General features: G+C 39.4%; 1 protein-coding gene across 2 annotated transcripts in view; it reads right to left on the reverse strand.

Moving 5' to 3' along the window:
* The window catches only part of ephb2b (eph receptor B2b), a 149,199-nt gene that overhangs the window by 49,225 nt on the left and 73,977 nt on the right, over nt 1–25,997 (reverse strand). For both annotated transcript variants that reach the window (XM_060858043.1, XM_060858042.1), the window contains exon 4: nt 722–877. In XM_060858043.1, coding sequence (XP_060714026.1) covers nt 722–877 — 156 coding nt within the window. The remainder of the gene's footprint in view (nt 1–721; nt 878–25,997) is intronic.

Genomic DNA, 25,997 nt, shown 5'->3' on the forward strand with positions numbered 1-25,997 from the left:
GTCTCGTAAAGGTTTGGATTTAAAATATGGGAAAAAGAATCACAAATATAACAGGAAAATCTGGGGCTAGTTTAGTCTATCTTAGATGGATAGATTATAAACATAAAGTCACTAAGAAAAGCAGCAGGACCGGTGCTATTTGTTTCACATTAGGTATTGGTTTCATAATTCATAATAATGTAAGAACAATTCACATTATGAGCATGGGAACACTTAGTGATATAACTGAACTGACATTAGGGAGCAGTTGCTAATTTGTGCAGCTGATTTGTGACTTTGTGTAACCTCCACCTTTAGACTTATCTCCTTGGGTGGTGGGTTTCTGAATGTCTTGGCACCCTACGTTTATTGTGGAATAAACACTCACAGAGTCTCCTATATTTTCATGCAAAATACAGTTTGGAACTGTGATATTTATACGAAAATAAAAAGCGTAAACAAACCATTTTTGTTCTTTAAAGACAGATCTTATATACCTGAATTTATGCATCAGGTACAATGATGGATGAACACTGAACAACATGAAATATTTGGATCTGTGGTGGTTTTACATGTTATATGTAAATATTTCTGTAATAATACAAAATGATTTTAGAAATCTTTTGAATATTGCTGAAAACTAGAAAATAAAATCTTTGAGAATGTGCAAAAGATGACTGTTAATTATACTCTTCTAATAATATTTTGATGATAATTTTGGAGTCCGAATGAGGTGACATACTCGTGCAGGGCATCTGGATGGGGTCCGAGTCGGTGCGGTAGTAGTTGTTGCGGCACACACAGTTGGTGGCACCATCATTGGTGGTGCGGCTGTTGATGGGACATGGCAGACACGCCTCATCGCCCTGAGCTGGCTTGAAGAAACCCGACTGGCATGCTGGAAGACAGAAAAACAGTGGTGTAATGAGTAAAACGGGAAGCCTGCTTTTCGATTTTTCACATTTGCCAAGGGCCCAGGCATGGGAAGGAAATTACGGGCCATGGGAGTGAAGCTGAGCCTTTCTAAGAAGAGGCCAGGCAAACACAGCATTCTACTTCAACTGAATTACTGAAACCCCTGTGCTCCCTCCTGACACATTAAGAGTGTTCTATTTCCTGTGATTTGCTCAAGGATGTCATCTCTTACAGGGAGAATTGAAACAGAGAGAGAAGGGGAAAGAGAAGTAGGAAGAATTGATCATAAACCATTATTGCTACGAGGCATGGGGTTTGTCATTTCAGCTGAGCTGTACCATTCCCCATACATTTACATTTTACATTTACACCATTTGGCAGACACGCCTATCCAGAGTGACTTACATTTTTTCTATCTGAGCAATTGAGGGTCCCAATTGGGCTCAGGGGCCCAAAAGCGGCAGCTTGGTGGACGTGGGATTCAAACTAACAACCTTCCTCAACCATTGGGCCACCATATTTACATGTTAGTCCATCCAGTCTCTATTTTACTGAATACTTTCTTCTTCACTACAGAGAGCTTCAATTTATTTCTGTTACATGACCTGGGAAGACCTCTTGAAATGCAGTACACCTGCTTCGGCATTGTATCAAATGCTTTTTATTTATTGCATTGGACCCAAGAGTAGAATGAGGAAAATTTCCCCGCGTAACTTACACTGGTCTTTTTTCACAGTCCTGTCTGGGTTAAACAGTACCTTCTGTCAGGATCTCTCAGTTAAAATATGTTATTAATGGTCACATAAAGTGCTTGGATCCCTGAGAGACATCATTATGCAGCCATAACAAACAACAACATCATTTTCTGACTACAGAAACGAAGTGGTGTGCTCTAACAGGCTTGGATGAGGATGTAGAGTGCATCCCTGTACGCTCGGCCAACCCCTGTGTCGACAGGGAGCAAATGAGACAGAGACAGAGAGAGAGAGGGAAAGGGAGAGATATGAAGACATATAAAGGCAGAGACAAAGAAAGGAAAAAAGGGCCTTATTCACATCTGTTTTTTCGAGGGAGAGTCTGCCTCGCCTAGCCAAGCATTCCGTAAAACTTCTCAAACTCATTCCTAACACACAGCTCTCCCCTCAATGCCACACATGGTTAATGTATGCATTCAATTTTCCAGGCCTCTTAGGGAAGCTGAGAGCAATAAAGCAGGCTTGTCGTCCTCCACGGTCTTAGCTGGAATTCACGACTGCAGACCGAGAAGGTTATTTGGAGCAACTGCCCCAAGTCAGGGCTCGATCCAGCCGCTAAATGTCTTAAAAGTAAGTAGGCCCGCATCTGCCGACTTGCTGACATCAGGTTCTTTGGGCTCAATTACGGAGGGCAGGGGTCAATCGGAGCCTTGCGGCCCTGCTGGGGCGCCTGGTATTTCAAGAAATCAACTCAGACAGAAATACTTGCTCTATCCCATACACTCTTTCACCTGCTCTCTCTCAAACTGTCTCTCTCTATCCTGCTTCATCGCCTCCGTCCACCACAAGAGCAAAGGTGTTGGCGAAACCACCACACAGACGCACATGCTTGAATATACAGAACATACTCTCTCGTTGTCTAAAGAACATAAACAAACTCAGTCTTTCCCACATTCAACTTCTCATAAGCCTCCAACAGGAATTGCAGCCTGACAGCTCTCTTACATTCCACATGTTCTTTTTTTCCCCTCCAAACACAGTGACACGCAATGTGGTACACACTATTCTCTGGCATAACTGTATTTAACAGCATGGTTAAATATTCAACACAAGAATGTGATTCCGGATGGAGCATTAATAAATGTTTGAGGATAGGGAAATGGTCTAAAGGAAAATATACACCACCACAGCAATAAGGCACTTCACCTCCCATTAGCTCTGACATGTTTTCCTTCTCTTATGATTTATGGCCAAAATAAATGGTGGATGAAGTGAAATATGAGGCTCTTGCATTCAGTGTTAACAGAATCCCTAAATGAAGCTCAGGATACAGAGCTAAAGGAGCGGACTGGGACTTCAACCGATCAGAACTGAGCCCACGGAAATGAGAAGCAGCACTACGGCAGAAGGAAAACAGACTTTACATCCGGAGAAAATAAAACACACTGAGAAATGAAAGTGGAAATGCGCATGGACATTAAGAGAATGTATGCAAGAGCAGTGTAAAATGATATCAATCAGCGCTAATGTTCAGTTTGCTTGGATTAATAAGACAATGGCACAAACGATCAGAGCCTGAGCTGAGAAAATAATCACGGAGCTGCCATGTTTACGAATCCGTAGTGTCCTGAGGAATCAAACTGCACAGGACTTTCACCATTTACTACCAGATGCTTCTATCCGAACATGTCAGTGTATAGCTCATTAAAATGCATCTGACATGTCATACAGTCAATTAATATTAAATGTTTTAATAAAAAGAGTCTGCTGAAGTAAAAGCAGAGATGTTTAAGTATGAAAAGCAAAAAAAATAAACGGTCATCTGTAACTTAGGGACAAGCAAATCACTGATTATAGAATAAACCACTAAGACCTGCTGTTATAAGACAATAATCCATTATCGCACTGTTGTTTATTATTTTCTAGTAACAGCACATCCTGAAGTGTTTATGACTCTTTATCACAACAACAATTTGGCCCTTCACCACCTCTTATATATTTGTTTTCAGCCTGTCATGTTTCGGAGAAACCACAAAGCATAAACACCTCTATCCTGTAGACTTTCCAGTGGAGAAAACCTGCCAAATGTTACAAAGCGCTGACAGTAGAGACTCCTTTCGGAAATGTTAAATAAACCTGCAGAGAACATCACATTAAGATTTTACATTTCCATTTGTGAACAAATGTGAACAATTTTTAAATCGGTTTTATCAATAATTAATATAAGCTCCGGTTTAAGAATGAGAGCATTTCTATTATCATCTGAATAACAGTCGACACTACCGTCAGATCAGCTGTTATAGAAAAGTAAATCAATATTTTCTGACCAATCGGTTTTGTGCATTCACCAGAGCTGATGTTTTGGCACCATTTTATCGATGACTGATTTTTTGATGATTATAATGACTGATCTGTTGTTAGAATGTCATCATCAATGCTGAGTATATATGCTAGCTGATGATTGACACTGCAGTTAGCATTTACTGTTGAATTTATAAGCATTAAATCTCATTATAACTAATTCCCTCGGATGTGGTGGTGATCTGAATGTGAAGTGACGCTGTAAATTATACTTAACTTTGACATAACACAGCTCGCAAGCTCTTAGGAAATGTCTGAAGAAACTTGAATAACCATAAGAATAATTTTGTAAACATAATTCGCATGACCTCATTTAAATGCAGCAATAATTGCAGTCACTTTTTGTTATTTGAAAACTGTATTCTGTGGCTACGTGAAATCATTACAGCTTTACTTTTTTTTTTCTTCCTATTTAAATTGTTAGGCAAAAGTGCACTTTGAGAACCAGTTTGAAATGAAAATTTGCTCTTGAATAAGTTAAAAAAAGAAGGTTGTAACATTCTAATGGAATTTATAAACACTTCAGATCTAATTTAGCAGCAGGCCTGTCAAAACGCTCCAGATCACCTGAAAGTGTTTCCAGGCACCGTGTCAAAAAAGAATTCTGCGTCTGCTTGACTACTATTAGTGAAGGACACAAACAGCGACAGGCCCACCCTCGAGCTCTTTCTTGCTTGTGTTTATTACTTTTAATAAGTGTTGGAGACAAAAAAAAGGTAACAGCAGCATAACTGGAAGCTTAGGGCACATGCAGTGTGTAAACCCTACACCTTGAGGCAGGACGCAGGTTGCCAGAACACTAGTCAGATTTTATTGCAGGTAATTTGCTGGTTGTTTCAAAGGTATCCAGACCAAGTCGTCCATGCTGATTTATGTGGCCACTAAAGACGGACCTGCAGCCCCAGACGGCTATGTGTATGTGTTTGCATGCGTGTGCTCAGACTGGGTTGCTTTGAACCTTTTAGAAGGCCTGGCTAAACTTAAAGTGTTTGCCAGCAGCCACCGGCTACGGCTCCTTCTGTATCCACCGTAGCTGCTTGCAAACACACTGCTGCTGGGAGACGGCCGGCTGTAGCTGTGGTTAATCCATAAAAAAGGCCTGTTTTTTACACGTACATACACATATATACACGTGTACACTCAAAAACCCCAAACACACACTGACTCATTTATATGTCCCCACAGTCACCAAAAAATGACTCCTTTGTCTGAGAGGCTGGGTGAATGTAGCAGTAACGGATCCCCTCCCCTTTTTTCTGTTGGCTGTTCATTCAAGCGCTCCAAAGCCAGCCTGAAACTGCATTTAATGAAAGCTACATTAAAGAGACGCACGGGAGAGGTGTGTGTGTGTGTGTGTGTGTGTGTGTGTGTGTGCAGTGAAAAAGAAAGGATAGAAAAGGAGGTGGGGCATCACAGGATGCTTGGTTTTGTTAGCACAGCAGAAAAAAAGTGCTGAAAGGAGAGAAATACAGGCGAGTTGGGGGGTTCTGTATTGGTGAAAAGGGAGAGATCCTACTGTGAAAGAAGGAGGGGTGTGTTCATGTGTGTAGACTATGATCATTACATGAACTATTTTTACTACCTTGATGTTATCTGCATCAAGACCAAAAATAGATTTTGAATAGACTGTAGCCATAAAATAACTCTAAACAAGAAGACAGATTTTCTAAGTAACTCTGATGATTTGCTGTGATCATTGAAAGCTGTGTTTGATTAACAAAGGTGATCGTTGATGGTCACAAGTTATAGGCAATCCATCCTCTTTATCCTCACAAGTCTGAATGCGATGAAAAAGTTTGTTTCATCACAGCAACAGATCGAGACTTTAGCCAAACCTCCCCAGGCATTGCAAATCAATTAGAACATGGGCCTGAGCAAATAATTCAATCAAGTCTGTGTGAAAGCAATTAAACGGCCGACATACAGCTCACCCCACCATTTGGTTATATATTACATGTTCATTTCCCCTCTTCCATATCCACTGCAATTAACATGCCTAGATCTGTCCAGTCCTCCATGAGGGACTTACCTACGACCCCAAGAGTGAGCAAGTCTATTGCTGATCACCCAAAAACACAGACTCTGAGAAATAGTAATAAGAGCTAGCATGCATAAACAGCCAGCCTTGTGTGGAACATGCTATTAAACGCTAATAAATCTAGCAGAGGACAATATCAGAATGTTTAGTAATGTATTTAACAGATTTATAAAATTTATAAAAACAGTACAACATTAAGCCCCTGCAATAATAATAATAATAATAATAAATAAAAATCTGCTATAATAATAACAGCTAATAACAGCTAGCATCAATCATGCAACATTCCTACACGAAAACAACATTATGGAAGCGTTGTGCATAAATAGTCCTGTAGTGTTGTTAGATTGTTTTTACCTGCAAGCCGAGCTCTATAACCAAAACTGTATAGAACTTAAGAATAAAATCAATCTCATACAGAAATTTATAAATAATACAGAAACGTTATGAGTGCTTATGAATGTCACATGAAAACATTTTTTTTTAAATCTAAGAAAATACTGTAACACTGGATATCCTGAGGTCCAAATCTTCCCAGAAATGTTCAGAAAGCCTGAAATTGTTAGCTTGGAAGAAAAACTACAGTATTAACAGAGGCAACAGTGTAGTTCGGAGCTTTTGTAGATGTTAAGTTAATGTTAAGGTAGAACGCTGAGCTTTCACAATAAGAAGTGCATATGAAAAGAAGATATTTTGTTTAGATAAATGAATGCTCTTGATTTCTCCAATTATTGTAATTTATATGAAAAAAAGGACTCCTGAAACAGCATCCTGTCAGTTAATATATTCCTTACTCACGACTCCAGTGTGATAAGTTTTTCCACTCAGTGACATTACTTCTACAACCAACAGATCCAGTGTGTTAAAAGTCTGGTATATTAATCACAAAACCAAATATCATGTATCAGCCTCTGCAAAAACCCCTCCTGTCATTCATTTTGACATTTGAATGTTGAAGCACAAGCTGTATTTAACCACGTTACCCGAGTGTGGCTGACTGCACGTTCTGGCAATTTAAATATATGTGTGTGGCTCAGACTTTTCAAGCCGTTCTCAAGTGTGAGAGCTCGCATTTGTGTGAATGTCTGATATACAAACCTCACGTCAGAATTTAGACATATATCACATCCAGCGAGTGTGGGTTCAACTCCAACAGTTGTCAAGGCTGCAACCTAAATCCTCCTGCGCACAGATTAATCGGGCCGGTGGAGTGTGTGAGAAGGGAGATTACTTAAAAATGTGCCCAACACCTGGGAAATGAGCTCCCAGGGTGGCCGCAACAGCTGGAAGGGTTTGTGCTTGTTGCACATGTTGTGTTTGCTCACACGCTCACACATGTGCGAACACACACAGCGTAGATTAAAAGAATAAACGTCCCAGTGCCAGGCCTCAGCTTAGACGACTACTTAAGCTCCCAGTGTCCTCAGATGATAAAGGTAAGAATTACCAGGTACATGCATTTACTTGGGTACGCGGGTGTCTCGGGCCTGTAATGTAACCTACAGAAAAGTCAGAACGGTTAATTTTATTCTGATTTCACATAACAGCCATCTTAGGACATCATCATACTTTATGTTAGCAATGCATACACAAGATGGCTGCCATGAATATGATGTTTAAATGGCATGTGGGTTGTGCACATCCTCAAAAACTAATGCTATGTGGTTAAAATAGCAATTTAAACACTAAAATTTTCTTTAAACTATAAGAGATGTTGCACTTTTTTGTCATACTGGTCTTGTGTTATTGCATCATAATTAAAACAAAATAAATAAATAAAAATGAATTGCTCTTTTATTATTGTTTTCAGAATCCAGGCAGAAGAAATGAAAAGCAAGTCATTTTTATTATAATTTATAGCAAATTCAAAATTTCAGACCAACAGTTTTTACCTTCTTTGTACATAAAAACCTATATTTGCAAAGGAACTAATAAAGAATAAGTAGTGTTGGTGATACAACTGTTAATCATTAGGTCAAAGTAAAGCAATATACCCATGGCCCTTGCTTTTAGCTAGCTATGGCTTTGAAACCGTCTCCTGAAACAGACGTGTTGAGAAGAGGATTCCCCTCCGCAAAAGTATCAGAGATTATGTTGCAGATTTTGTGCTGAATATGGCTTAACTGGGCACAATCTCTGATATTTTTGTGTTTCAAATATGTATAATGCCTTGTCTTGACCTTATAGTTTACTACAGTTTTCAGAAAAACAGCCTCTTTTTTTTTTTTTTTTTACTTTTTTTTTACAAAGAAAGAAAAGAAACATAAATTGTATGTCTGCTATTTATTATAACCTAAATTTAAAATGACCTGTTTTTCATTTATTCTGCTGGGATTTTCAAACAATAATCAACAATTCAACAATAAAAGTTTTTTTTTTTTTTTTACAGACACTAAAATAAAACGACTTAAAACATGACCCATCCAAGACAAGTGCAGTGTAAATGTGTCAGTGTCTATGTAAATGTGCAAATATTAAGGCAGCTAAATGCACTTGGACGAGATGCTAACTGCCCTATTCTGAGTACATGAGCTCCAAGACAGCCAAAATTGGCTAATGTCACTATAATGAACACAGGAAAGAGTGTTACCATCCTTTTCAGAGAGCACAGCTAATTATGCTGCTTCAGGCTCCCAGCCATGGAGGGCTGTGGCATTGTCAGGATTCAGAGTCATGATCTCCAAATGATGGGGCAGATATTTATTTTTAAACATAAGGTCACAGTGTGTCACTTGAGACGATTTAGGATAAGTATCATAATTATAGAGGAAAGTTATGAAGAGATGCTAACAGGACTGGATGTTGTAATGACAATTCGCAGCAATAAATACACATCCTAAAATAGTCATCTAGCTGAAATTTTACAGGTCAACAGTGTAAGACTGTCTAAAGCCAGGAATGATTAGGTTCTGTTTCTTTAGGGCTGTGGCTCTCATAGTACGGTCCATGAAGCATAGCCAGGGGTCTGTAGTGGAAATCATAAAGCTGTTCTTATATTAATTAGTCTGTCTGTCTGGTGACTTGAAATAAATGCATTTAAAATAAACCTGAATCATTTAATAATACTGAATAATATTTAATACAAGTCTGCCATGTCCTCTTGGACCTAATGTGTAGTCAAAATATTATTGTACACATGTAAATAATGAGACTAATATGTGAATTGTTGGATTATGTTGAAGGCAATTACAGTTAGAAAGGTTGCTGGATAGAGGAAAAAATTGAGACCCCAACTTTAGTGGATAGAGGCTTTAATCTGAAATGGTATGCAGATGGTATATCAGTGGTTTGTGCACATATACACTTTGTACAGAAAAGTTTCTCTTGGCTTTGGTAATGACTATCATCTTATTAACAACTACTACTACTACATCATCATCTGTGGATTGGCCTCAGAATGATGCTGGTTGATCTCAAACACAAATACAGCTAGGGCAGAGGGAGTCATGTCTTATTAAAGCACCTTTCATTAAAGCCATGTGTTGCCATGTGAAAGAAAAAAAAAGGCTAACAAAGTTTTTTTTTCCTAAAGCTGTACCAATAATATGGGGAATTTTCTCTGAGGAACAATTTCCCTCCCCATACAGGACAAAAGTGCATAAATACACGCTGGCAAAATTACAGCAATCAGAGGAGGCAGCTGAATACATACAAATCAGTTGACAGATAGCTCACAGGGATGTGGGGAGGGTATTTGATTGGAAGTGGACTTTCTATTTCGATTCAGCCCCCCTTCCTTCTTTACCTTGATGGAGCAGGTTGCAGATGACAGAAGCAATGTAAAGACCTGCATGTGCATTTATCTCCATTAAAGATGTACTGTCAGTCAAAGAAGGCTGTCCAAGAGTCACGGCCTCTGTTGGGGCTTTAATTTCCTCTGTGAGATAGAGATCAATGAACATGTTCTTTGGAAGCAGGAATTCCTGGGTGAAAAAGGGTGGTCGGATAACCACACACAATGACCAAATGAGCTATACATACAGTACAGGTGCACTACTAAAAGATGTCTTTTTTGAAAGCATGCCGTGTATTGTGGGTTTTGCATCCTGTCAAATTTCCATTGAGCCGACACCAGATGCTACCATTGTATTGGCCTGTAAAGCTGTGGGTCTGATGGCTCAGGTGATCTTATTGTCAGCTAAAAAAATACAAAAGGTAGGCGTATTGGGTTAAGCATTAGAAACACGCATCTGCCAAGAACATAATCAGCATTATATTCAAAGATAATACTGGGTATAAAACATTGGTGTAGACCTTGTAGACACAAAAGGACCACGCTCCTTATTAGGATGTTGATGAACCTTTGGTGCTAAGTGGTTTGAAAATCTATGTGCCTCGTGCCTGGATTGATGCATTGCCAGCTTTTATGGGTTTTGACTGCGCCTGTCAGAACCTTGGCCCCGAAACTCTGAATGTGCCCTTTGCTCAAGGACGGGTAGTTACCAGGGCAACAGCAGCCATTGCGGTGCACATCCCTCCCTTGTTGTGCATGCATCCCACTGGTCAAAGGCGCAAACTGACTCAGTGAAGAAGAGTAAAAAAGGAGGGGGAAGCTGTGCTTTAGAAAACAAGGTGTGTTTAGAACAGCCGTAGCATACATATGGTGAATGAGAGGGGGAGGTGGAAATGAGTGTGAGGAAGCAATCTTAGGGCAAACAAAAATTGTCCTTTACAGAAGAATACCAAGAATGAAAAAAAAAAACAGTTTGGAAGTGGCTTTGTCTTCCAGTCTCACTCTCAGGAACACAACTGTCACGATCAGTCTTTGTTCCAGGGGCATGATGCCTTGAGGGAACAACTTGAATGATTTCCATGCTATATTTTCCACTTTTGCTAAATGCTGCAAATAATTCATGCTAAAAGAACAGCATTTTTTCAGCCAAATAGACTATGCAGTGAAAGACTGAGAAAAAGAATAAATGTTCATAGAGGCAGACTCATGGAACCATCCCACTGCGGCGGCCAGTGACAGTGGCACGACAAGGTGGTGTGATGGGTGATAGACAGGTAGCATAAAGGAGTTGTGTGTTTTCCGTCAGGGTAAGCAGCAGGAGAGGATGAGGGAGGGGAAAGTCGGGGCAGAGGGGAAGTGTAGGGAGCAGCTGGTGCCCCATCTTGTCACTAGCCTTGCGCAACCCTCCCCGTCCAGAAATTTTAGAGACAGGGATGCATACACACAAAAAAACATCCTAACAGACATGTGTAAGGAACAAAAATTGAATGTCAGAGGGCAAGTATCATATTTATTTGCTTTCTCCAATAAATCAGCCACCATCCCTTGAGTATATTTATGCAAGATTATATCGTACTGGTACTGACCAAACGTCCTTAATGAGCCTTCAGGGAGACGGACTGCTATTATCTATTCCATCTGAAAAAGCAACAGCTGCATAGAGCCTCGAAAGTGGGTGTGGACACACACACAGCACACACACACACACAGCACACACACGAGCACAAGCAGTCTACTTAAAATTCTGCTTGACCTTTTAATTGTAATGTGAATATCTATTTAAAATTTTTTCTTACTATATTTGGTGGTTGATTTAAAGTTTGCTTAACCTTCACAGTGTTACATTTCTACGAGAAGGAAATGTGGATGATTTTGGCATGGCTCTCAGCCTGAGGACTTTTTTTTGTGTAGAGCATAGTTCTTGTCCATGGACCAACTGCACCAAGGTATGCGCTCTACAGTCTTCCTGGGATATATATCATTTTGCCTTGTAGGCTGTGGACTTCAGTGTCGAAACCCCAGTTCTGATTTCACTGTAGATACTTCATCACAATGTGTTGTGAATTTAATATTTCAGATGACCCAACAGATTCCCAAAAATGCAGGTCAAAACAAGCTCGGCTGGCATGGACCCAATACTCAAGACTCAGTTTGAAGTTTGCATCAAACCATGTCAAAGAAAACGGTCTATATTCGACATTTATAGCAAGCTTCCCTGAGGCGTCTACACCTGCACCGAGGCAGGGAGCGCATTGTTCACATGCGATTCGTTCCAAAGGTTTAATGGCAGCCATTTAGGAATACATTACAGGCGCCAATCATCGATCCAAAGTGAGGTTGCGCCCCAGAATGAATACAGGATGAGCTTGACACATCATTTAATTAGCCTTTAAATATGTCAATGATTTGTTTCTGCTCCGAAAAAAAAATCCTCTGCACTTTTGTCCAGCTCTTCCAAATGTCTTCTCTGTAGCTCCAGTCTGCTTAACCTTGTTATAGAGGAGTTCCGAGCAGCTTGGCGCTCTCCCATTTGTCCCAATCAATGGAGCCTGTTAAAAGCAGACCCCAGGGGTCAGGGAAATTAAGCGGCCCTGCTTGCATTGAAGAAGGGGGCTGGGGCCCGGGACACATGGGTGATGAGCAAGGCCTCTCAGTTTCTATGGTAACATCGTGCTGGACTGCTGCTCCTCGCCTCGTCTGCATTTGTTTGGCCAGTCTGAGGGAACAATGGCACCTCAGCAATGAGGGATTTGCTTGTTATGTACTTGCTGAGGGGAAAGCTCACTTAATGGTGTGTTTACTGTAGTGTTAATCTTTTTTTTTGTTAATGTGTGATTGTTTAAACATAATTGGATCTGACACTGAAAATCAAGTTTTATTTTTTTATTGAAAAAGGGTGTAACCCATCTTTTCTAGGTCAAGGCAAATTGCTCCCCAAAGTGTAACTAAGTTATTTTCTTCTCTTTTTTTGGACCACACACTCAGAACTAATAATGGTTGGCGTTCAAATATGTTCACATTAGTCTGTATCTGCATGGTTTCCATCCAAAGACATAAGCATTTGCACTTCTTTTTGCAGTTCTTTGGTATGAAGTCTGCTGAAGTGTTTTCACAAGACACAACTCAGTGATTTAGTGTGCTTAATCCCAAGCATCTCATAACCATTTTTAACAACCCCATAACTAATCTCATGCTGAGCACAAACCATAGAAAAATAAAACACCAAATACGACCATGGTCAATGGGGTAGTATGCTGTCTGTACTGTAGGCTGCATAGGCTTATTAAGGCTAGAGATGGGATGGTATAAAAGACATTATATGTAGAGTTCAATCAATATAACAGAAGGATGGAATATTTAGATTTTTCATACTTCCTATTATAACCTCTCTATTCCATGCCTTTCAAACACATAAAAAATAACTGCAGATGGCTTAACTGTCTGCCAAATAAGTGAAAGACTCTTCTAGAGTCTATGCTATGAAGTTATATAGATGGATGAGCTACAATGATTACAATGATCTTTTTTTTTAAGATAGCTCAGTTTGGTAATATCCTCCAGTGTAAGCTAGTTTTTTTTTGTTTGGGGATTATTTTATAGTACTAGTAAATTACTACATCTTCTAACCTAAACTAACATGGTATGATTTCCTTATTTTCCACCTCATTAACCACACTTGTAAATGCTAACATCTATGACAGATGTTCAGGATAGTTCACAAGATAGCAGAGATGGTTGTGTAAGATAATTATAGTGATAATATATAGTTTCTCATTGCAGTCAAGCATTTTGGACCATAGAAAATATTATCTACTAAACGTAACTATTAAACTATTTAAACTATTAAGTAAGTAAAGCAAATGCTTTCCTCTAGCATTTGCAAAAAAGCCAAATATCCAACTGGCTTTGGCAGCTTATAGGTTTTTTCCATCCTGTATACATTAGGATTCTTTTTACTGTATAAGGATTTTTTGGAGGTTTAGATTACACTCCATAACACCTAGTACATATAACATTTGCAGAACTCTGCAGACAAATCGACAGTAACATTATCAAGAATGAATCTTCAACAATAAATCTCAAAATGCTGCTTGCTTTTATGAAATCTACATTTATATGTCTACACATTTTTACTGTATGTGATCAGAGGGTAAATCTTTGCCTTCAGCAGAATCTTAAAACGATATCATAATACTTTCGGATTTTTCTGAAAAGGGTAAGCTATTTTCTAACCATTTTAATGTATACATCACAGTCAAGCCTTCAAGAACGGAGCCTAAAACATTTTTTTTTTTGCACGATGACAAGCAGTCGTTCCTATCCTTGGTACCCACACTCTAGACTTCTGGATAAAGATACAAGCAGTGTAAAACATTCATTTCTGCAAAAGTGCCACATTAGAGAAAGGCAAACATCCCTCCCCCACTTAAAATTGCTAGCAAGGCATGAAAGCCACCTTAAAGACACTACACATCCATCTAAGAATTTGTTACCATAGCAATGGCAGCCAAGGACACCTGAGGAGATAGTAGTCGATCCTGGCTGTCGACCATTATGAAGCAAAGCCTCTGTCACCAAAACAAACAGATACATTACTGACTTCCCCTGAGGCTTGAACCATGCATTCCATAGCTCAGTGATCATATTCACACAGGTCAACCCTGCCTTCTCATTGCAACAGCCATGGAGGTGAAGACAGCTTATTATTGTAATGTAAACTGATGGCAGTTGTTTGTCAGCAGGGCACTCGTAAACTCTCTGACTCTCTGCATATATGACTTTTATAGGTTTATTTCTTTTCTGTCATTGAATGGTCATACTGAGAAGAGCAGCTGGGTAAATACTGAAGGGGTGCCAAGTAACATAGACACATAGACTGGCACAATACTGATTTGCTCTTAAAATCCTCTTTTGTGACTGCAAAAGGCCACTTAATCTAAATGAAGTGTAATGGAACCTTTGGCAGTTTAGCTGAGAAAGCGTCTGAGACTGAGAGACTTGCTGGATTAGTCTAAGGTTCCCGGAGCTAGCAGGATTAGTCCAGAGGGTCTGGCAGTAGGCAGCAGACAGTTGCATGCTGTTGTGGAGATCTCTTTTTTCCTGTTGTATGACAGGAGATCTGCAAGGGGACAATGCTAACAACCCTCTCTCAAGAGTGAGATTAAGACAATGGAGAATTAAAAGAGCATCATCTTACAAATAGGGACATTCATAGATTTTCACGGAGGCTTTCAGGAGATTGCATCAGCAAACATGTAACAGCGGGATGAAATTTTAACATGGAGAGAATTGATTCATCCCAGTTACAGAGATAACATGTTTGATCTGTGTCCAAGCATGGCTTCAGTTCTTGTCTTGTGTATACTAGAGCATAAACACAGTACTAGATAGTGTTTACTGTGACAGCATTCACAGTGAACCACATCAGTGTAGCTTGTTGAGTTTGAATGTTTTATTGAACCAAAAGCAATTAAACAGACTAAGTTTCACAGGCACAAGGTATTTTTAGCTGAACTGACTAATCAAGCATCAACGTCTGCAGGCTAGGGTAACCTGTGCCTTCCCAGCAGTCAAATACCTTCTTATCAGCGAGTTACAGGTTATAGCCAGACAAGCTCAATTAGCCAGCACTTCAGCTTTGCATGAGGCTGTGCCTGCTTTCAGCACACGCCCCATATCAACAGAACGAGGGTGTTGACTGACAAGTGGGGGCCTCCCACAATGGCTCGATTGTGGCCAGTGCTGAAAGCACTGCCGGAGATTAGGGACAGAGCGAAGGTAGACGGAAGTTTCATCCTAACAGGGCAAAGAGATGGACTGGAACAGATGGTGAAAAAAAATCTGATAAGCAAAGGATTAACGACTGTCACCATGGACCTTCCCCTAGTAATTTATTAAGATGTTGCTTTGCACACCACGATTTTTCTACACTTGGGCATGAATGTCAAACAACTCTTAGCAAACTTTTCACTGTGTCACTCAAAAAAATGAGTCAGTATCTGTTCACATCTCTCGTAGAGGCTTCTGATGTGCCTGGGCTTGTGTCCTGCTGCTACTTTGATAGTATTGGCTTTGAAGTTCTTCCACTTTTGTAGCTAAACCAACCAAAACAAAACAACTGCAATATGTGCCTATGATTTGAAGCCAACAGTAATGGTTTTGAAAGGTGTCTAGCCAGAGTCAAGAAAATTCAGCATGTTTGTTGCACGGTGGGTCTGTGGAAGTACATTTCAGACTTCAGGCAATGGAGCATCTGCTGAAGCCACTGGACTGCTCTAAAGCATTCAGATAAAACAATTTGATCCTTTTCAACATGCATCCTTTCTGTAAATGAAACAGAAATTTTATTCTAATGGCTACATGTAAGGGGGGCACGGTGGCTTAGTGGTTAGCACGTTCGCCGAAGACATGCATGGTAGGTTGATTGGCATCTCTGGAAAATTGTCCGTAGTGTGTGATTGCGTGAGTGAATGAGAGTGTGTGTGTGCCCTGCGATGGGTTGGCACTCCGTCCAGGGTGTATCCTGCCTTGATGCCCGATGACGCCTGAGATAGGCACAGGCTCCCCGTGACCCGAGGTAGTTCGGATAAGCGGTAGAAGATGAATGAATGAATGGCTACATGTAAAGTAATTGCAAGAAACACTGGTGTGGCCTCCTAAACAAAATGTGCAGTTAAGAGGATATACAAAATTCAGCTTACAAAAACAAAACAAAAGTACAATGCAGAGGAAGCCATGGGATTGCATGTGTTACCAGGATGCCATGAAATATTTATTATAAGGATTACTGTGGTTGTATATAAACAGTCATTACCACATAGCAATGGTATGTCCGCTTGGTTAAATGAATCACTAAGACTTACTCCTCCCCTGTAATAAAAGAGAGTGATCGAGCCTATGTGCTCTAGTGGCAAATTAGGTCATTATGTGAAAACATGTCATTAAGAAGCTGTGGGCTTAAATCGATACTATGCTACTTTTGGTAACAGGTTCATGTGGAGGAATTGTTAAATTGGGATGGTGACATCATCATGGCCTTGTGCATGTGGGAGTCGACTTCTCCTTATTTTTGATGCAGATGACATCCCAAACGTCTTGCTTGCACTAAGAATAGAAAAGCTGCTTTCCACAAATTCTGCTCAAAGTCATCAGTGTCTAGAGCTGCAACAAGTACTGTTACAAATTATATGCAATTAATCACCAGATCACCAGTCCCCTCTGTTTAAAAAATAAACTTCTGAAAAAAATTCCAGCCCAGCATGCATGCTTCTATATGGCTGCTTTTCAGAGCAGAAGATTAAAACATGACATGCAACTCCAGCAAGTCTAAACAAAAACTGAATGGTGGGCACACAGCAAGGCTCTTTGATTACCAGGAGCTGGTCAATAATGCTAATGGTTATCCTGGGTGTTGCAAAGCCATTCATCAAACAGCTCCATTAGTCTGGACAGCAGCACAAAGCACGGTCTTTGTAACGAGCGGTTGAAGTTGGGCAATACCAAGTACTGAGAAAGAAATCAGCATGGAGAATGATTGATGCATGCATAAAATTGATGCCAAACATTTAAACGATCTTTACCAAGTGAACATAGAACAGTGACATACTAAATGCAGAATAAGAAAAAAAAAAAATCCATGACATAATGTGGTGATATAGGCATGTCTTTAATAACAGAATAGCAAAATCCTCTCTGTGTTCTCTTTCCTCTGGCTTTTGGTTTCACCAAAAAGCCATCTTATCAAAGTTATTTTCATTCCAGGCTCAAAAAATGCCATATGGAGAAAGACAACCAACACAACGCCTTTATTAACGGGGCTTAATCTATTTCAGCTGTTTCACCCTTTTAGAAGAGGACTACTTCTGTATACTTCAGAGAAAAACTAGCCCGGTATCGTCTCTGTGGTGCCGCCACACAGAGACTACTGGCACAAAGCAGAAAGTGGAAAAAAAGAGCCACCTCGACATCTAGCAAGTAACAGGCGCCTCTCAGGGTTGCTGGTTCGTAGAGGAAACCTCCCAAATACCGCGGCCATGCTGACAGCCTTGGCCTAACCACACTGGAACAAACTAGTCTCGGCTCTATCCCAAACAGTGTCTCCTAGCACCGGTTTGCTGCAGCTTCTAAATGACACTTGTAGTAACCTAAATGCCATCCAGCATTACTGTATCAATGTCTAGGTCAGACGCATGCTGGCACTGGTCTAGTGTTTAGCACTAACAGCTTCTATCTGCATTATTGGACCCTTGACTGCTTTTCTAAGCCATTGAGCATTATGTATTGTGGACATTTCTAATCAGAGGTGCCCAAAGACTGCAATAATCCATTTTGATTCTAAACAACATCTGCCAGAGCGTCTGCCATCTCTGCAAATCCTTTCCTCACTAACAGGTTATTAAAAATCTCTCTGCCTAACAGTAACAGGTATAGGGTTTAGAGCCTACTTTACATAAAATATTGAATTTCATAGTGGGGAAAACCCATTAGCCATAAGACCTAATGGGCAAATTTAGCAGACAGACACTAACGGATTGGCAATTATCAACATAGGACTCCCAACAGCGTCATATCCACCCAACAAAAATGACTTGGCAGTCAGTAAAAAAAAGGATATGAAACCGCTGTACCTTTTTTGCACTTCCACTATCCAGGTATATCCATGTACGAATGACAATCCAGGCCTCAGTTACCACTCCAATTTATTCCACCATTAGAAATTCTGTATTATATCAGTTGTGGAATGTTCCAGTTCATGAGAACAGTACTGAGCATTCAGCATCCATATAGTCATAAACCAGGAAATCAAATAATCTCTATCAAAGCCACGTCACATATAAACTATAGCAGGATTGAAAATCGTGACAGCATCATAAGGTCAACCATCATGACCTGGAGAGTGTCTGAGGAATTATCAGCCAAATTAAATGTGACTACCTCACTAGTGGGATATGATCGAAAACAGCATTGTTCAATAACATGGATATTAAACAGCCATGAAACAAATATCTGCGTTAAAAAAACGTGTGGTACTTTGATTTACATAAATGATTCTGTCGCATTCCTCGGGAGACAACTTCAGAAAAAGACTAAGTGCTATTTAGTGCTTGCTTATGAGGACCATAAGGCTATTCATTATGCACAGCACCAGTTATGAGAAGAATGTCCACAAGAGTAATACTGGATAAACCACATGCATCTGTATTTAATTAATGCACCTTCATAATAACTAGTTTCTCTTGAACCAAGCTTTATTATCATTATTAATGTTTAATTTCAAACATTAAGCATGAAAATGAAGCATCCTATAAATTGATTCTTAATAATGAGTCAAATGATATTTGACTGCATTTCAATTTACCATAAAATTGTAAACAATTATAGCAGTATTGAGTTGAGGTTTTGAGGCTGTAGATAATCTAATAAGCATCAGGAGCTATACAATGATCTATCCAAATAAAGTGTAAATACAAATAACAATCTGATAGATTACAGAAAAGCTTCTAAATTTTAACAACCCAAATTTAAGACCGTGAAAATAAAATGAAAGGTAAAAAAAAATAATGTGTAGTCTGTAAAGTATGGAAAAACTACTAAACATCAAAAATCATATATTTATGATGGACTGATTTATGTTGTTGACTGTACAGTGTCTACATTAGACTTCACATGCACACAAACTAAATTACAGTTTGAATTACAGCACTTACAGAAACCACGGTTGAATATACGAGGCGAAGGAGATAAGAGGAAGAGTGTACACAGCCATTGTTGACTTAAAGAGGTAACAGGGATTGCACATATATGAGAAAGTAATGATATAAAGGGGTGTTCGTGAAACAACTGACTAAGACAAGTGATCTTTGAGAGGCCACTCTAAACATGTGCCAGATAAAACGTAGAACAAATGAATGACAAATCATTTTTCAGGATAGGATGAACACAGCAACCACACAATGTTGAACTTGGCAAGACTGCATATGGAAATTGGAGTGAACTGTGGCCAGTATCAGTCCCTGCATATTTACATTAGCAACACTGAATTAATGTCCTGGGTAGATTAATTTGAACTACAGATCTATTCAGCTAAACCCAGGCTGCAGGTGAGTAAGTCACTGTATCCGCTAGATGAACCTTTTTTTTTGTTTCCTAAACAAAACTATCTTGCTGCATTGGGGTAATAAAACCCAGCTTGCAGGAGTATGATAAAGTCTAAGGCTCTTAAAGCAGCTCATTGATTTTAGATCATTTTTGTCCTGTGTCGATATGTTTTGCGGCTTTATTACTGTCTAATTGAACCATTTATTGAGTTACATTTCTCCTTAGAGCAACTGTAGTTTTCTACAGGGTGTAATGCAAAGACACTATTTGTATCTGTTTAGTCCATCAAATACTCGTATCTATCTTCTGTCTGTATTATGATTTAAACTAGCATTTTGCCCCAGAAAAATGGGACGATACAGAAAAAAGAGCACAGAGTATGAATTCTGGCTCTGATACTTCCTCAGTATCTGCAGCACAAGTTTGTAATTAGTCTGAACTAGAGATGTGAACACGACTGTCTTTTTTTTAAATCCTGCACACAGATATTATTTTTTTTGTATCTTTGTTTATATTCTAACAAATTAATTTGTACCTATTTCTTTTAATTTAAACCACTGTGACCCTGACCAGGCAGGTATTGAGTATGCTGCATATGCACATATTCATGTCAAAGAATGTGGCTTAAGCCTGTTACCTTGAAAATTTCGCTTGCAAACTGGAAAAAGATTTAATTTTCGTTTCCTGATTGTCATCGTGGTGCTATCAGCATTCATGTACATTCCATTCTTTATCTATAATAATGTGTTGGGTCAAGAAAGCAAACCTTGTGGGTCAAGAAAGCAAACTTCAGAGGACTGAGCTTTCTCTCAGCATGTTTTTCATCAAACATATGGGAGTGTAAGTAAAGCCGTTAAGTGTCGGGATTAGTTTAAGGCTCAGCAGTGTCCTCTTTACCTGTGGTGCCTGTCAGAGGGAAAGTGTGTACCGCAATTCAACTTTCATACAGACCGTTGATCATAGCGCAACCTGACAGAGCAAAGTAATCCCTCTGGGAGTGTTTCACAGAGATAGCACAGCACCAAACTTTGCCAAGTAGGGCTTTATGCGTATGACTTTACTGCACGTCAAGCTGTACATCGAGTCTTTTGAGATTCACAGAGCACTCACAGAAGCTCAGCTTAGTAGTTTTAAGACAATATTTGAGCCGGAATCACCCAATAAGTTACATTTATGGATGAGGAGGATTTAGATAATCTTCAAAGTTGTTATAAAGTGTAAACAATCAAAACTATTAGGAGAGAAAGCTCATAAATACTGTAAGATTTATGATCTCGGAACTGTGGTAACCTAGATATAGGGTCCAGTTGAAGTTTCCAGATCGCTGTTGTTCCTGTGTTGTGAATAAAACATTTCTTGTTCCTGTCAGCCTTCACTGCAGGGAGATATTTAAATCTCTGTGTAGTCTCAAATCTTAACTGCCCGTATTGTCTGTTTGTTTTCCATTGTTTCTGCTGCCATCTGCTTGAGCCCTACACTCATAAATCTTTCGTAACACACTTAACCTAACAGAGCACTGAACGCGTTCATTAAAATACCTCTTTTAGACCTTTCTCGAAACACAAAGAGTGAAAGTGTGCTTCAAGAGATGACATGCAAATCTAACATGTCCCTCAACCTGTGTAGCCTCTTTCATCAATAAACTGGCTAAATGGAGGGGCTGGTTGAAGGGGAGATGAGCACGAGCTTGAGCACTTGCTCACTTTCTCTCTGTCTCACCCACTTTCTTGTTTAATCTTTAATAAGGATGGAGGAAGACATCAAGACCTCTTGGTGAAAGACTTATTTTTAGAATCCATTAAAACATGGGTAGCTGTGAAAAGAAAATATGTGCTGATAGACAATTGTCTTTCAGCACAAGCAAAGATCCCTCTGAACATTGCTTTGCATGCCAAATCTCCAGAAATACTCCTCCACAAAAGCTTTTTTTTCATCATAATGTCACTTTCCAACAACCCCAGAGACACCAAAAGAAGGTTTCCTTTGAGGTATGTATACAAAGGTGTGGAAAAAGTGTCAAGAAGTTTCAAAATCTATCCTTATCCTGTGGAAAAAAGAATGGATGTAAAAAAATCTGTCTTACCCATTTGCACAGTGCATGCCTGTGAATTATAGGTCTTAACATATAGTGCAACAAAATCTCATGAATGATCTTTTGTTGGATCGTATGTCAGAGGAGAAGGAAACCAAACACCATGTCTACCCTTCTGTACATGGCTAAGGGTCAACAGAGTGAGAACAACTGGATTCATACAGGAGGGAGCGTGACCGCATAACACAGATGACGTTCCTCTACTCGAACCCTTGGAATGAAAGATATCTCTCTTGGGATATTCGCTGCTTAAACATCCCCAGAACAGCCAAAAATGGACAGAAACTCAAAAGCACTTGTAACATAATCCATAGTAAATGTAAATGATATGCGATTTGAATCTGAATTGCATGTGAGTTAGATGCATCAATCATTTGTTGTCTAAAGTGTCTTGCAGCCACTTGACCCTGATTTCTTTAACAGACCCAATCTGAGACACAACATGCCACAATTCTTTTTTCCATTTGCTGGTCATTTTTGGACGTTTAAACATCTTCCCCTTTGGTTTCTCTTTTTTCTGAATCAGGTCCAAAATATTTCTTTGCACGATTCTTCCTGAGCATGAAACAGAATTTGTTAGAGGTGTAGCATGTCTGAGTGAACTTCTTGCTCATATCACAATAGAGAAAAAAAGGTCCATATTATGTCTGCTTTCTGAAGGCATCAAAGAAGATGTCTGGAGGAGATTCTACCCATCATCTTACACTTCTATCCCTCAGCCCTCTTTCTGCATAGGGTCTAGATCAACATCTTACAGCATCAATAATAAATACCATTGAATGTTGATAACAGGTTTTGAAGATGAGAGGAAAGCCCATCACATGGAATTCAAGGTATGGAAATAGGCAATGTGGAGGGTCATATGGAAAGAGTTACAGCACCGATCTCGCTGAGTGTCAGAACGTTCCCAGGCACCTAGCTCAGCCATTATCGCTTTCACTGAAATGATTAATATGCTGTGAAAAATTTGACAACCACAAAGAAGTGTGGCATAGTAGAAATGGGAGGTGGTTTCAGGTATCAGCAGTATAACCTTTAGTCTGTAGAAGATGGGGAGAAAAGACAAAAAACAGACACGCTGAATAAAAGTAAAAGACTGCTCTCCTGGGTGTCAGATGGGAGGCAAACAACTCTCATAGCTCTTGTGGACAGAGGGCCAGAAACACTGGTCTGTAAGGATTTGATTCCTCATCCTGCCTAATTGCCATGTCCGCCATCATCAAAAGTACTCAGTGTTTCTTAGTCGTACTCTTGCTCCTAAAAGCAGAGCCCTGGAGAGAACGATCCATTGTAGTGGGCTTAAATTTCGCATCCTAAACGTTCTCCACTTCTCCGAGCAGACCCTGAGCTGAGGACTGGCAACAGGAGAGCAGTTAGAAGTTCAACCATAAAAGTGCTCTCGCGCTCACATGTGGATCAGGCCGTCTCAAAATGGCAGCAGCGGGGCCACTTTCTAAGCGCTTTCTAATCCAGGTGAGCGGCGGCAAGGCTGAGAGGAAAGGCTTGGGTTACATACAGAGCTGCATATCTTAAGCATGTGCACATGTATGTTTAGAAATTATAACAGTAAAATAAAACAAATAAATAGCAGTAGAATGTATTAAATTACTTATTAAATAACTTTATCGTATTAAATAACATTTGAATATAAGTCTAATATTAATCTTTAACTTTTTGTACTATATTTTTGCAATATATATGTTCTGCAAAGCTGTTTTGAGACAATGTTTATAAGCGCTATACAATAAAACTGAATTGAATTGAATTGAATGTATTCAATCCAGCAGAGACCTAAATGGAATTTTATATTATGCTACGATACACTAGTATATGGATCGCTGAGTTTTGCATTAAGTGTTATATATATGATATAAGAAAAGTAGATGTTAGATGGAAGCTGTTCCTTGGCACCATCACCTCTGGCTTTGCTCCTTAGGGATAAATAAAAAATTTATCAGTGTCATTTTTAAAATGTACGTTGTTAGATGCGCACATAAAAGTCAACTGAACCGATAATATACTAATAAATATTCTACAATTTTAGCTTTTCTTAGTACTCTGGGTAAAATTGGTAATATATTTACACAACTACTCTGTAATTCAGTCTTAGATGGTTGTTAACATGGGTGTAATGTAGTGATCGGTTAATAAAGTCTGTGTGTGTGTGTGTGTGTGTGTGTGTGTGTGTGTGGATAATGTCCACATTCAGAATGGCTCACATTCTGTCTCTAGTACCCTAACTCACCAGTGTTTACACTTCAGTCTCAGTTCTCCTTCATCTCACCCCTGACATTCTGTTTCCAAAGTACGGAATAGTCTCAGACAACAGCCTCTGCTGTATACACACATCTGAGAGCACAATCAGAAACCTTTTGACTAGTTCCTGCAGTCGTGATGACTGATTTCTGAACTAATGTTCACAGATTTTCAGTGATAAACCTGAATAAATATGAAACACATCAATCAATCAATCAATCAATCAATCAATCAATTAATCAAAACTCAGCAAGTAAAAATATCTTCTTTCATCTAGACACAAGCTTAAATGTTTTACATTTGCTCTGTAATGAATTCATAATGATTAGCATCGTTTCGTTATTGAAGCTGGTACCAATTGGAGATCTGCTCTTAATTATTTTACAATAAAATCGTAAAATAAATTCTGAAAACTTTTAATGTTTTCTCCAAATTATGCTTTTAAACACCAACCAAAACTGAAATATGGTTATGATATAATGTTCCACATTATTAGTTCTTTTTTTGTCCCATTTAAAAAGAAGCAAATTGGAACAAATAGATGCACAGCAGATGCTTTGATTAACAGTGAAAAATGCAGAATGTTCTAAAGGACAAAGAAAATTCTAATCATTAAGGGACAAATGTATGCAACTCTAATTGTGAAAAAAAAACAACAAATGGATATCAATAAAAAAAAAAAAAGACACCACGATGGAAAATAAATCAGTGCCAATGTTAGCTTTTATTCCAGCTGTTTTCATTTTCCTTCATTTATGCCTAACATGACAGCTGTCTTGTGAAATTGGTACAACCAGCCCACAATTTCTCTGGGACAGCTGCCTTTTTCCCCAATCAAACCTTTATTTGATCATCGAGTTTCAGTCTGAGTCTGTTGAAGCTCTGCTTGTTTTGTTTCCTGTCATGTGCTGAGGCTTCCGGGATTGCGGGTCATTGCATGCAAAGTCACTGCGGGAACTGAGAAAGACGGCTCTGTGCTGTACTTACTTCAGCCCATAAGACCTTTCTGTATAGAAAGTGTCTAGGAGTGGGATTGCAAGGAGATGCTTCTACACTGCTTTAAAGCCAAGGCCTCCCTCGCTGCCTCATCCTTCATTGAAGAGACCACTGTCCTATTTACAGCCATTACACCCAGAGAGTACAGAAAAAGCCATAACCCTTAATCTTTAAGCACTGAACTTGACATCACTCCCACTAAACCAGAAGTAACAGCATGTCAACAGGAGCGATGAGAAGAAGAAACGAGGCTGGTTTTGTATATAGCATTGCTTTTGGTCTTCTTCGCTCATAAGGCCTACAGCTTTGAGGTATTTTAAAGCTTGAGTTTGAATGTTGCTTTCTTTGATCTTTATTTGTCTTTTGTGTGCAGCTCAGCAGGTCTCATTATTGTACACCCATAAATTAAAAGTTTTTTGATCTACCTGCTTCCACCGATTACACAGGAATGCACAAGTATACACGTGTTTGTTGGTGGGGGTTGGGTGGGGCGGAGTGGGGAAGGGTGCTTGCAATCTGCTCCTGTTTCACCTCATGCTGTGTGAAGTCTGTACTTAGTAGCCACATATTTCTGTCTACATTGTTCTAAAACCTTAACTCGTGTTGTACATCCAGTAACATGTCAAGATGTGGCGCCTCTAGGCAAAACTTTTAAAGCCTTGGCGTTGGGTCTGTGTGAACTTGACGTGGTGATTTTATAGTTTATTGCTTTACTTTCACTGAACGGCATGCTTAAATAGGAACTGTAGCATTTGGCACATGCTGGGCGTGTCTTATTGTAAATTTAACCTGTCATTTGCACTGATGGCGCCACTGCTTAATGTTAGTAATTCC

Source organism: Tachysurus vachellii, chromosome 22, assembly GCF_030014155.1.
Source record: "Tachysurus vachellii isolate PV-2020 chromosome 22, HZAU_Pvac_v1, whole genome shotgun sequence".
NCBI lineage: Eukaryota > Metazoa > Chordata > Actinopteri > Siluriformes > Bagridae > Tachysurus > Tachysurus vachellii.